Genomic DNA, 13660 nt, shown 5'->3' with positions numbered 1-13660 from the left:
CCCAAAGGGAGTTGCCATGACGATATCAACATGTTCTCCAGAAGAAGGTATGCAGCCCAGGGAGAAGAGGCATTCTCTTTCAGTTGACTGAAATATAGGTAGAATGACAGGAACATATCAAAGTACTCTCATCTTTCCTCACCTCATTAGAGATGTTAGACACAAGTGTCTCGAAGCCTTATGTGAATGTGATTTATGTAGAAAACTTTGCAGCCTGAGAGACTAAAATAAAATTGCATGCATTTACAGTCTTAGCGACAATGAGTGGAAGGCTGACTTCTAAGACATTCTTTAGCACACGCAGCTCTTCACAAGCTCCACATCCATTGTGATTATAGCCATTTCTTGAACCCATTTCTCATGCTTACCCCTGATTCTCTGGAGTGCTATTTATCTAAAGATGCTCTTCATTTGGACAGCTAATCCTTGCTTGAAAACTACAACCCTAACCTCCATTTTCAGAGAGGATTCTAGACAGCACTTGCTATGATCTGCTGTTAGATCATTTGTGTGGTAGATCAGGCAGAAGTCCTAAGAAAGAACCCTTTCACAATCTGAAATATAAGGGACACATAAATTTCAAAAGACCTTGTAATTATATTTTTAAATACATAAAAAATGATCAATTATATTTAATGATTATGGAGATGATCATAAAATTAATCTGCACAGTTATTAAAGAAACTTTTTCTGGGCAACAAGCTGAGCCCATTTTAATAAATGGCTTCTAAAAAACAACCCCAGAGGACGGTAACAGTAGAAGGAACACCAGGCCTGGCATCTGCTCCCTGTCATTTCCACACATTAGAAAAAGCAATGAAGACAAATCTAAATGGAAACAGATTTTATTCAAAACAATCAATATAGCTGGGTTAAATCACCAAATCTAGTGGATACTAGGCACTTAGATTTCATAAACAAGAAAATTTTCAAAAGAAAATTTCAGGAACTACACAGAATTGTCAGGTTTTTTGTTGTTGTTGTTGTTGTTGTTGTTAAGATAGAAGTATTTTTTTTTTTTACAATAAAAGAACACAGCACTTATTACCACCAGTCCATCAAAACAAATTATATATAAATATATACATATACTTCTCTTCTTCCCTAATTATTAGAATCATGTCCTCTAAGTATTAGAAATATATCCGCTCACAATTTGGATTTTCAGGCCTGTGTTACAATGACAAGATGGACAGAAATCATACCTAAGCAATGTGGTACAGTATAACACTTTTAAAAAGTAGGTTTTGTGTTTACCATAGGGCCAATCAAATCTCACTTCGCTGGTTGCATTAAATGAGTTTTCAAGGAACCTATCTCTAATTCAGCTCCGCGATCTCCTACCAAATTTCCAATCTCCACTGCTGCAGAGCCCCACGCCAGACATTCTGTCAGTGCTACGGCCAGAATCTCCCACTCTCCCTGTCTTAAATGCTGTTTGCATCTCCTACACAGATGTGGTCCAGGGCTTCCCTTTATCATGTTCCTGGAGTTTCCCCTCCTGCTGGGCTATTCAACTTCCTGTTTACTGGATACTGGTCTTCTTTTTTACTTCTGAGAAAATATACCTGAGGGAGGAGAGAGGGCTGAGATTCCTTTTGTGAAATATTTTGACATCTCACTTATCACTGCTATTTTCCCTTTGGGGAATCTCACTGTGGGCCTCAAAATGGGCCTGATTTATGCCCAAAGCCCCTGGTTAACTCAGTGTGGAAGATGAGTAGGAAACTCAGGGGGTCACTGGCCACACTAGGTAGGGGAAGGCATTTAGCATTTCTAAGTCTAGAGCTTTTAGAAAGAGGTGTCTCCTGCTTTGACCAGCTGCCCTGGGAGGTGGCCAGGGTCTTCATCCTGGGGACTGGCTGTGTTTTGCTCACTCTCCCGACTTGATTTGCAGGGCTGTAGGTTCCTGTGCTTCAGCTACTTCCTGGGGACTAGAAGGTAAGACTACCACCTGCTTTTCAGCTTTCCAATGTTTTGACCTCTTAAGAGCATCCTCTCATTTGTCCCGTCCTTCAAGATCTATGATTGCCTCCCTCAAGTGTCAGTGGAGTTTTTCAAGGCACAAAAAGAAAAAGGCATTGTTCTCTTAAACTAATTTTGGCTGAATAAAAATATCATTTGTGTCCTAAAAAACACAGCATGGGGTTAGTGAAGCATACAAAAAGCCCTTCAAAACACTAACCAGTCATGATAAGAGTGAAGAACAGTGACATAAATCAACATAAATAATTCGGGATTTTCTTTGTCTTTATGCCTCTCATGTCAGTAAATAGCTACTTTCTTGCAGGTCATGGTGACACACACACATATAACCCTATCACTCAGGATATCAGAAGGACCAAGAGCTGGAAGGCAGACAGGGCTAAACAGTCCTGTTCTCGACAACATAACAATTAAAGCATCCACTTAGGTAGGAAAGCCAATGTACCAGGTTTGCTTATGCTGGAGATCTTAGTAGGTAACTGCAGTGAAGCACATGCCAGGGACTGACTCCTCCGTCCTGAGCGGCAGGGCTCCAGGATGGGACTCTCAGTGCTTACTGTGAACACAGAGGTCTAGTAAATGAGCCCTGAATCAGCAGATGAGATTATCTGGATGGCTAAATAGCATTATTTGGCTTACAACAGTAGAGTCTGGCAAGTAGCATACTGATGTGTATGCATCATTGTGAGTAGCATTTCATTTCCCAAAACCAAACTGGAAGGGACAAGCAACCACAGATCATGAAAAAGAACTGGCATAAGAAAAAAAGGACCCTACTCAATAATTTTCATAAAATTCTGACATGAAGTATACCAAAGAATCTACTGCCCAAATCAAATTAAACTGAAATCAGAAGATCATGCATTTGAAGAGGTGTCCATTAGGAGGGGGTAAACTGGGTTTTTAGAAAGAAATTAAAAAACTGACCTACTGGAATGATAATGCAAAATTCAAAATAATAACAATTAGTGACAGCAGAGTAACTTCATGATAAAGTGAGGAGAAAGCCTTCTTACTCAGCTACTCAATTTCTGCTTCACTATGAGTGAACAATTTTTTTTCTAAAATTGCCCCTGGAACAACTATAGATGTATATACTGCTTGAATGCCGAGCCAGCCAGGCACCATCTAGCAGGTTGCTCTGAAGGAAAGGCATTATACTAGAGGATGTGAGTCCTCATACATTTCCCTTCTTGCTGCCCTGATTTTCAACGATTAACCTTTAAAGGTACGTCCTCTTTCCTCTCTTCACTCTTATCACAGATTGTCCTTTGCCCTTCCCTCGATTCTGACATGAGCAGGAACAGTAGGTTGACGAGCGTGACTGCACAGACTGGCGATTCTTCTGCCAGTGTCCACGCCACATGGAGGTGAGCACACAATCCACTCGTGGGAACAGCAGAACAAGAGCACAGGTTGGCATTGAGAGTTCTTTTAGAGACACTCCAAAGGAACACACCACCACATGCCCCTTTCTCAAGGGAAAACGGATCAAGCTGTGATGGTGGAGGATCTGCTTTTAATTATGTTCAAGAGTCAGCAGGTGTCACCCAGGCCGTAGGATGGTTTGTTCAACACTTACTCCTAAATAGTCAATTGTACAGCCCAGAGGCAAAGGTGCTAACTCACATGAAAGCACTGCAGGACGTACAAAATTCAGAGCACCAAGCTGGGCATCTGGGGCCCAAACAAAACCCTCAACAACAAAACCGAGCCACTTTGCTAGCTTTGGAAACTCAGAAATAGAACCAAAGGCAGACAAGTTTCTGTTTTTGAACAAGTCTGACTCGAGTCCTGAGGCCGCCACATAGGTGCTGGTAATGACACAAGCTGTGGGGCAGGCTGAGGGAGCTGGGTGTCCTCATAAGGTCTTCCCTGGGCACAGAGCAAAAGGAACAACAACATTCATATACTCACGAGAGTATGGTAGAGTAGCAAAACAGCAAGACCTACAACAAAAATGTTAACTTCCTAGAACACAGGAAGCATAGTGTAAAGATGATGGAGCCATCATTTAAAAAAAAAAAGAGCTTTGGGATAAAATTGTCTTAATCTTTGCACTCTTCCCAGATTCACAGTGTCAGGGTTTTAACTAACATCTATGATATTCTTACTATTGTGGTATAACAATCTGTATCTTATATCTCCAAAAACTTTGAATTAACAGGTGAATTCATAGGGTTTGAAAGATGTTCTGCTTCAACTTCAGAGTTTAAATATATACTATTTTGTTATTTTTTATATTTATATATTATATATAGGCAAGGGCAGTTTCAGTTGAGAAGGTATTTCCTTTGTATTACATGAGACATACATTTTTAAACAGGCAGACGGGAATGACCTATTTGATCAGAATCTCCTTCCCATATTTAGCCTTTTGTCTAAAGAAAAATGATCTAGGGAAAAAACATGACATCAGCCTGCAAAGCTCCCACTAGAATGTGAGGTTGCAAAGGGGCATTGTAAAGACTTCTCCAGGTTCCTTTGTGTAGCTCTGACTCACAGAGGGAGAAATGATTAGCATTTACCTAACACTGCTAAAGAAAGAGCAATCAAAGCCTTTGCAGAATGAAGGGAATAGAGTTGATGGTGCCTTTCAATATTATTGCAACATGTTTTCCAAAGCAATGAATTAGGCATTCCCAAAGCAGTGCTTTGCAGCAAAGCACTTCCATTTCTCTCTCACATGTTTACAGTTAGCATTTCCTAGACTGAGATTTTTCTAAAATGCGATAAAACTCAACTTCCTGAAAGCTAGCTTGGTCTTTAAAAGTGTAAGTCCATCAAAATGACAAGACTTAACCTTGCTCAGAAAAAGGATATTGCAAGTCCTGCAATTTACAGGTTGATATTTACTCAGAGAGAAAACACTTGGGAAGATGAACAGTGATAATTAATGAGTAAAATCCACACGAGGCCTGGCCAGCACCTTGGCCCACAAAGCAGATGGTTCATGTTTTCACTTTGTACCACCCAAAGTACCATACGTTTTATGAGAAGGGAACAAGTTTCTTTGCTACTTTATCAAATTAAAGACTCTTTAAACAGTTCATTTTAAGTTCACACAACCACGAATGAGAGAATTCTTAGTGTGATGTTGTTCCCCCAACAAGGTGTCTCAGGGATCCACCTATGCATATTATTTTTACCCTCTGCAACATCATAAAGAATGACACAGCCAGGCAGAGATTTTGCCGAGATAAAGATATAGTAGTTTGGTAAGAGATGGGCACAATAAAACAAATTCAAGTATGAAACCAGCTTTCATATACTTTATTTTTATTTTTTACGTTCTTAATCAAACTAAGCAAGTTGAAAATTAAGAAATACTCAGGTAATTTATATTTTATATATAACTTGATAAAGAGAAGGGAATGTGGAAATGTTTGGTAGAAGTGAAGTTTGAATTAGCATGATCTGGGATGGCCATGTAGATGATGGTAGAGTCATTGCCAAGTATCATGAAACCTGGAGTTCATTCAATATCCCAGTACCATGATAAACACATAAATGGACAGTATGAATTAACCGAATAAAAAAAGACACAAAAGTTAAGAGTCAATATCCAAAATTGATTCCAAATTGTTATTTTTGTTTAAGGCACAACAGCTAGTTGGCGCTGGTAGCAGGAAGGTCTATAGTGCCACCTAATGGCCAGGAGGCTTAATGGTGACCCCTCAGTATCAGATGAGGCAAATGGCTGAATGCAAAGCCAGGTTTAAATGAGACTGTCTAATTATGAATGCTAGTTTCCATAAATGTATAAGAACTCTTCTTAAACACATTAACATTAAATATCCTCTCCATTTGATCTGTTTCAAAATTTGATATTAACATTATCTGGCAAAAGGCAAAGTCATATTGTTCAGAAGAAGATGATTTAATCACTTTTTAGGGGTATGGGAGGGCCACAAAGAGTAGCGAGTTCTACAGAAAACAACACACAGAAATTGTTTGGGGAGATGAAATCATTTGCCTCAGACTGTGACAACATGATGTACAAAGATTAGAAAATTCCATTTTCTTCACTTAAAATGTTTAAAGAAATCTTTAATGATATATTCAATAAAATTTAAGGCAATAAGTAATCCTTCCAGAAGCCTTTTAACATTTTCCTCAAATAAAGAAAAAAACTGCATAATCAGATGAAAAGTGAGCCCTTCAGGTGAACCGATTTCATAGTAATGCAAATAAATGGGTTTTATGGCCAACAAAAGAAAAGTTAGGAAACATCAAAGATGGCAGTTTTCAAAAATTATAAAACATAATTAAACTCCTTGAAAAGATGAAATGTATTATACTTATTATAGTATGGGCTAGGCAGAGTTTTTGAGAGAGAATTCAATCCTAGAAGTAAGTTAGCCTGAGTTAATTAATGTTATCTTACTATTGTCTTGAATGGACGAAAGAGTGCTAAGACAGGGTAGAAGGGACCAAATTTCTCATCATCAGGTTGGATAAACTTCCATTTTTTTGCTGAACAGTCAGATTAAAAAAAAACTACTTACCTGACTAATAGGATTAACACTGATTTGCTTTTCACTACTAACATTTTACTACCAGATACGAGTCAAATGAATAAGCCTTTTAATTACTAACACTTGAAATAAAATGTGTAGTGTAGAGAAGAACACAGGTTACCATGTCCATAATGAAATTCAGTTCCTTAGTTTAGGGTACAAGCACTTAGGCTATTCAGTTAACTTCATTTAGTGAACAAAAATTGCTAATGAATGACAATGTTTAATCTACTGCATCTCTCATTCTAATGGAATACATACACAAGGCAGAGAGGCAAGGATGGGGGACAAGGAGACAGAGACTAGAGTTAGGAGTTTAGATGTATTCTTGAATAAGTAACTTAGAACTCAGGAGACCATGCAATGTTTCAATGTATTTTTTTAATAAGACTATAATTGCCCAAGTCATGTGATTGCCTCTTGACTCTAATTCTATCAGGGGCTTATATACAATACTCTTGACTAAAGCATCTCCCAAGTGCATAGATTCTTATCAAACAGGAGTGGCTGTAACTGTTGAAAAACAGAGAAGGCATTAGAGAAATCTGCTCATTTGGCATCTGTTAGCTTCCAGTATTACAGCATACAACCTAATTCTGAGCAAACGAATAGAATTAAAATGATAGAAGTTTTATCAGGATGCGAGTTTGGGCTACAAAAGCATTCATCATGATGACCTCTTACTTCCCAGGGCATCTGACTACATGCTATAGATATAATGCACATTCAGACATGTAAAACAAAATCCAGAGATGCTAAACTAGTGTTCTTTGCAAAAGTCAATTTTATAATCCTGCTGACCATCACACACATGCCCCTTTACATCGACTTAATATTGTACTAAGCCTTTGGGGTCTTTGTCAATGGGAGACAGTAGGCATCATACCATGGGAGGTCGCATAGAAGTTGCATTAAGAATCAAGACATGCTCATTCAAGTCACATTCAAAGACCATCAAAAGATGCTTGTTTCTTCCTAAATCTGTAACTTAAAAATTACCAAGAAAAAAAAAAAAAAACAACTCTTTACAACTCATCAGAGCCAAAATAATTTGCTAATGATTGATGGGGTTAGACTCCTCCGTTCATAATATAAGGTAATAGATGGAGAATCAGCACATTTCTTAAAGTCACCATCCATCCCCTTCCACATTTTGAGGGGAACCTGTTAAGACCAAAGTCTTCCAATACTGTAATGGCACAGCAGGGAGAGGCTGGAAGGAGCAGGAGAGGAGGGAGGTGCACAAGGTGAAAGGTGTAGGCTTGATGTCGCTCCCAGTGAGTTTGGACAGAACCCATGTGAAGGCTGAAATGACAGAGATCCACCTCCCAAAGCCTTTCCTACACATCTCCAAGCCAGTGAATCTTGTTATAATCATCCACATCCCCAGACCCAGAGTTCTGTGATCCTATGATTCCATCATTCCATTTTTAAACCTGTGGAGTGGGAGTGTTTCTGAGTACCCTGCTCACACAGATGGTGGTGGGAAGAATCTCAAGAATATGTTGCATGTAGTAAATGCCCACTTCACTACGTAATCACTCCCTTCCCATTCCACAGGAACCAAGATTATGTTATCTCAGAGTCACAGGAACACCGGTGCTTTATACACGGCAGCATGGCAGCAGCGCATACATATGTACGGAACACAAAAGGAGGAATTTCTCCCAGTTACACACACCCGGCAATGAACATAGCAAGAATACAGCACATAGAACAGGGTCACTTTTCTCCACTAGCTCCACAGACTGGAGGAAGGGGACATACTAGAAGAGGGGAAAAAATGAACTCAATGAAAGATAAAAATCACAAAAGATATTTCTAAATTCCTGAGGTTCTAAAAATACGCCACACTGAAAAGCCATTTGTCAAGGCAACCTTTTTTGAGACTAAAACACGACCGCCGTGCCAACCACCAGTTTCCACAGTCATCTCTGTTTGAATATTGTTCAATCCTTCTCTTCCCCGAACCGGCTCTGCAAAACTGCTGCCCAGCACAGCAATTCTCCTATCTAGAGTTCAGGTATCACTGCTCACCCCAATCTCACTGATATCTTAGAGCCATTTTATGCTTCCTGTTACTTTCTCAGCCTGTCACTGCACATCACATGCTGGCAGGCTGCAGAGCATCCTGAGACCCCACCATACACTGTCAATAACATTTAATCAACATGGCATTTCTTTACCTTGGTCTCCTTAGCAGAAAACTCTGAGGAGTTGGAAATTTTCATAGACTTTGACCGGTGGGACTGCCGCCGGATAGAATCCTCCCGGGAGTACTTCACAGAACCTGAGGTCCTCACCCGTACCTTGCTGGCACTCTGAACACTATTCACGCCAATCATTTTGAAGGTCTACTAGGGAATAGGTCTGGAGAAATAAAAAGGCACTTTCTACCCGTTACAAGGCTCTGATGCTGAAGGAACTCTGCAGGTTATACTCCAGCAGCTCCAAGCAGCTCCTGAGCAGCTCTGAGATCGCCTTAGCTTAGGAAGCACCAAGCTGCCTCCCCCAGCATCTTCAACTACCCTGTTTGCAGCGAGTCTGATTGTTCCAGGCGCGGCTCACGTCACTGGCTGCAAAGAGGAAAAAAAAATGCAATCCCACCCCTGCTACTCCTCGGCTCTTACACACACACACACACACACACACACACACACACACACACACACACACACCATGTTCACACACTGGAACAAATGGCAACTGGCCAAGCAAGCAATTCATTAACATTCCCAATAGCAACACCATTTCTCTTGTGGTATTGTGCAGTAATCTCATTAATGTCAACAACAAAAGAGATACCACAAATAAAAGTCGCAAGTAATCGGCAGGCACCATGCGGGATGAGAATGGACGGAGCTACATTTCTAAAAGGGGAAAAGAAATGCAGATGGGGTGAGGGTGTTAATAGGCTCAATCAATTACAGGTTTGTGACAGAAGGTTAGCCACAAAGGCATCTTGGTGATCAACAATTTTCCTTCCTTTCCTATATTCCAAATTGTGTTGCTGGTTGGAAGCATTAAATGTTTCCTATGACCTTAGAATACTACAGCCTGGTATTTAGACAGGATTGCTGAATTGCTTGGCAAATGCAGAAGGATGCTATTTACCTCCCTGTCATACTGAAAGTTAAGAAAAAAAAAATGAGGGTGTTAAACATGCTTAGAATAAGATCAATAGAGCCAATCCAGATCAATAAGGAGATTATTCAAAGCCACAAATGCCATAAATGGGAACTTGCTGCCTTCTGAGCAAGAATTACAAGTTGGACATTGTTAGAAAACAAGATCTATTTAGTTCGGACACATGAAGTTACTTTTGGATATAATGTTCACAATTGTAACACCTGACTTGCCCAGCATCTCAGAGGTAGCAGGCCAGCTGCAGAGTCCTGTCTTGGTTTGGGTATTAATACAATGACTAGCAAAACTTAAAAATAATATGTAAAAACAATTCTGCCAAAAATGCTGCCTCTGTTCTCTACAGCCCTCGAATCTGATTTCCTTTTTGATTCTTGAGAATTCTGTATAACATACAACCAGGTACTGATGTCCTTGGACATTAAGACATTCAGCCATGCCCCCGCTCTGTCAACCAGCCCAGAAAAGGGAACCCTTGAGCCTTTGATTTTTCACCTCATGACAGAGTGTGTCCCACTTCCCTTCACGTCTCCATCTCATCTTTGAAGCCTTGGGGCTTCAACTGTTCTATAAGCACACTGACAAATTAAAGTGGAATTTGGTCTAAAATAATAATAGAAAATCTATTTAGAAGATCTTAGGGCTCTACTGCCTTTAGGGCTGCATGGAGTTCAGAGTCTATGATACCATTTTGTCTTTTTTAAGGTACACCTTTCTCTCCTCGAGTAATTGGTTAGGAATGTAATGGCTTTATACTTTATGGGGCATGTTTCAAAGACATAAAATGTGTACTGTAACAGTATAATAAAGCTAATAATTTACAATGTGTGCAATTGTAGCCAGGGCATATGGTAAGTATATTTAACTAATGTAACATCCGAGGTGGGACCACAAAGGCACTGCCTCACAACAAATTCCAAGCGGTCCCATTCACATCACAAGAGCCTCCCCAGAGTGGGCAAAACAGATAGAACTTATCACTACAGCCTTGGGAGACTTGCCAGTCTCCATAGGCAGATTCAGACTATCTCCTAAGGCAGTTTTCGTGTCTCTACCGAACTGGTTACTAAAAAAGTAAAAAAGGAAACTATGCCCTACAATATGATATCCAGCTCTATTTCTGGGAGCTATGGAAGAAATGTTATTATTTTTGCCCTGTCCAGCCCACATGGCACTAGCCATAGACTGTAATTAATGACTACTTGCAACTGCTCAACACCTACAATTTCAGAGAAGCAACCGCAATAACTACATCACCATGCAGAGATGAGGATGGTCAGCTTAGGATGCCGCAAAACAACAGATCCGAGCCCTTATGTTATGCTATATGATTGGATACCATCTCCGCAACACTGCCGATACAGTGAGGCTCTCTAGAGCCAGAGCAAAGCCTTCGTCCTTCCCCGCCCTGCATTCCATGTTCCAGAACACACTCCTCTGGATGGCGACAAGCTCCACTGCAATGGCACTCACGGTCCACGGACTGAGAGCAGATGGAGCCTCTGACCTTCTAAGCTTGTTTTTAAGAGGCACCTGAGAAGCACGAAAGCTGCTAGCTCTCAGCCTCATCGGAGTTGAACTTTATCTCCATTACTGTCCTGTTCAGTCAGGTCAGTTGCCATCGCCTCGTGCCAGGCGGATGTGCTGGACTATAGCCTGCACCCAGCATTTGAACAGATCATGGGCTTGCTTCCCCTTTGTACCTTTATCAGTGATTCCCGCTGGTGTCCTTCTTCCCGGACCTGTGGTGGCTCGCCCTTAGCCTCCCACAGTCTACATGGTTGGCTTCTCAGCAGCCCAGAGTCAGCCCAAGGGCTGTCTTTCAAAGGGATTTCCCGTAGTTACCCTTCCTAAAACAATCCTTATTTTCCATCCTAGTCACCATCCATCATGAGCCCCACAGCCCCCATCCTCAGGACATTCGGTCTAAAGTCATAGCTGTCTCAGAATCCACATCAGCAGCGGGCAGGGAACTTAGTGGTTACTTGTGGAGTAATCAAACTGCTTAAATATAAGGCAAGTCTGCCTATCAGATTTCATGCCACTGACCTTGCTTTTAGAGGAATTTAATTCTTTTCTGAAAATTGAATATAGTAAAGAACAATGAATTTTGGTTTTTATTTGGTTATAAGAGAGCATGCAATTTAAATCTCTTCCCCATTCTGGTTGCTTAGTCTCTCTGCTCAGAAACAAGAACTTTACGTGTTTGGTATCCATTGCTCCAGAGTGTATCAACCCATACATACTATATGTATATATCTGTTTCCCTCTTAGGGGCAATACATGAAAACATAAATATTCTTGCTGTTTACTGAATCATATAAAACTATCTCATTCATTAATAATTGTCTACTATTGCATTATATGTTTCATTAGTGTCATTATTAGACATCGAATTTACTATCTTTTGCTACAATAAATGGCTCAGAAATATAGATGCAATATATTATATTTAAACAATATAACTATATTTGTTTCCCAAACAAACTATATTTTTGGTTCTCTTACACTTCCTTTCTACTACCCAACATCTTGATATGGCTACATACGGTTTACAACTAGATGCAATATGGAAGTATCAATTCAAAGACATATCACATGGCTCCATTCTGCACTAGCCACTCTGAAGCCTTGCCAGTTCTACACATTAGCTGACCTATGCAGACAGATTGCTCCCAATAAAATAAAGGCAGGCCTCCCAGAGAGCAGCAGCTGTTTAGAAGCAAAAAATAACTTTCCATGAAAGCTTCAGTAGAAAACAAAAGCTACTTCATTAACAGAACAAAATGGTAGGAAAAACTATCAAGGCAAATCCATTAACCAGAGGGCTGTGAGCTGGCACTTCACATTATGATGCTTTCTGGGAATGAGGAAACTATTTAGTACCTAAGGCCCACAGCCTTCTTAAAAAGGTTTTAGATAATAATAGTAGTAGTCGTAAATAAAATGCTCAATGGAGCCCCAGAGAAATGAACTCCAGTTAATATAACTGTTCCCTTAACTTTGGACCATTCAGTTACGACAGCGCACCAGCAATAGTGAATTCCTTTGGAGTATCAACAAACTTAAAGGTTTGTAGAGACCTAACGAGAAAAATTGAAGAATAATAATGGTACCTGGCAGAAGCTTCCCTCTTTTCTAAGATAAACTTTAGCCAAACAAACATTAGCCAAACAAACAAACTAAACGAAAACAAACCACCAAATCCAAACATGAACTAAATGGATGAAAAGTGAAAGATTCAGTTATGAGAACTGGAGAGAAGACAAAGTGGAAATTAATTTTAAGTACCAATCATCTAGAGGCTTAGCAGGGTTCAGGAGATGGGGTGGGATGTAAGGAGTCAAAGGAGGCTGTTTCCCCTTTATTCTCAGGACAGATGGTGGTTTTAACAATCCCCTAATTCAAAGGTCCCCAGGTCTGTCTTTCTCTGTGCTCCTCAGTTGGGACTGAGGCCTGGTAAGGTGACAAGATGCTGATCTGACAGTCAGAGGGCAGGTGCTAGCTGACAGTTTTCTGGCCATGACTGTCACATCACCAGCACCTTCAGGAAGCTGCTGTTGTTTAAGGGGAGCTAAGATAAATAATCCTTTGGACTCAAACTCACTATCAGATTTGCACTTAGAAATGACCATCTCCAACCTCTTCATTTCCAAGATGAGTATTTCTGAGATAAACATGACTTATTCAGGACCTGACTATGACAGGGTTTTTTTACTTTCTAACACCAGAGGGATTATTTAAGGGTGCAGGAGGATGATATGCTGTCTCCCACACTATTTATCTTTTAAAAGCTAAATATACCACACACACACACACACCTTTGTAGATTGCAACAAAGTTGGAAATGATCATTATGAAATGGAAGCAGATTTGGAGAGACAAATTCTAGATATGATCACTCAGAAAACAGTTATAGAAGGGAGACTTAAAAACTCAACCCTCTCTGTAGTAGCTTACAAACCAAGTCTGCTCTGTGGTGTCTTCTGCTCCTTGCTGCAATAGGGGAA

General features: G+C 40.2%; 1 protein-coding gene across 11 annotated transcripts in view; it reads right to left on the bottom strand.

Moving 5' to 3' along the window:
• Nucleotides 1-13660, bottom strand: part of Psd3 (pleckstrin and Sec7 domain containing 3) — a 539468-nt gene that overhangs the window by 115865 nt on the left and 409943 nt on the right. The window contains exon 1 of one of the 11 annotated variants that reach the window (XM_042262565.2): nt 8693-9057. The exons of the other annotated variants lie outside the window; for them this stretch is intronic. Within the exon in view, the coding sequence (XP_042118499.1) occupies nt 8693-8851 (159 nt within the window). The 5' untranslated portion in view covers nt 8852-9057. Of the gene's footprint in view, nt 1-8692; nt 9058-13660 lie in introns of those variants that run through there. 11 annotated transcript variants of the gene reach the window in all.

This window comes from Peromyscus maniculatus, chromosome 17 (assembly GCF_049852395.1).
Source record: "Peromyscus maniculatus bairdii isolate BWxNUB_F1_BW_parent chromosome 17, HU_Pman_BW_mat_3.1, whole genome shotgun sequence".
NCBI classification, from domain to species: domain Eukaryota; kingdom Metazoa; phylum Chordata; class Mammalia; order Rodentia; family Cricetidae; genus Peromyscus; species Peromyscus maniculatus.
This window is presented reverse-complemented; position numbering and strand designations above follow the sequence as displayed.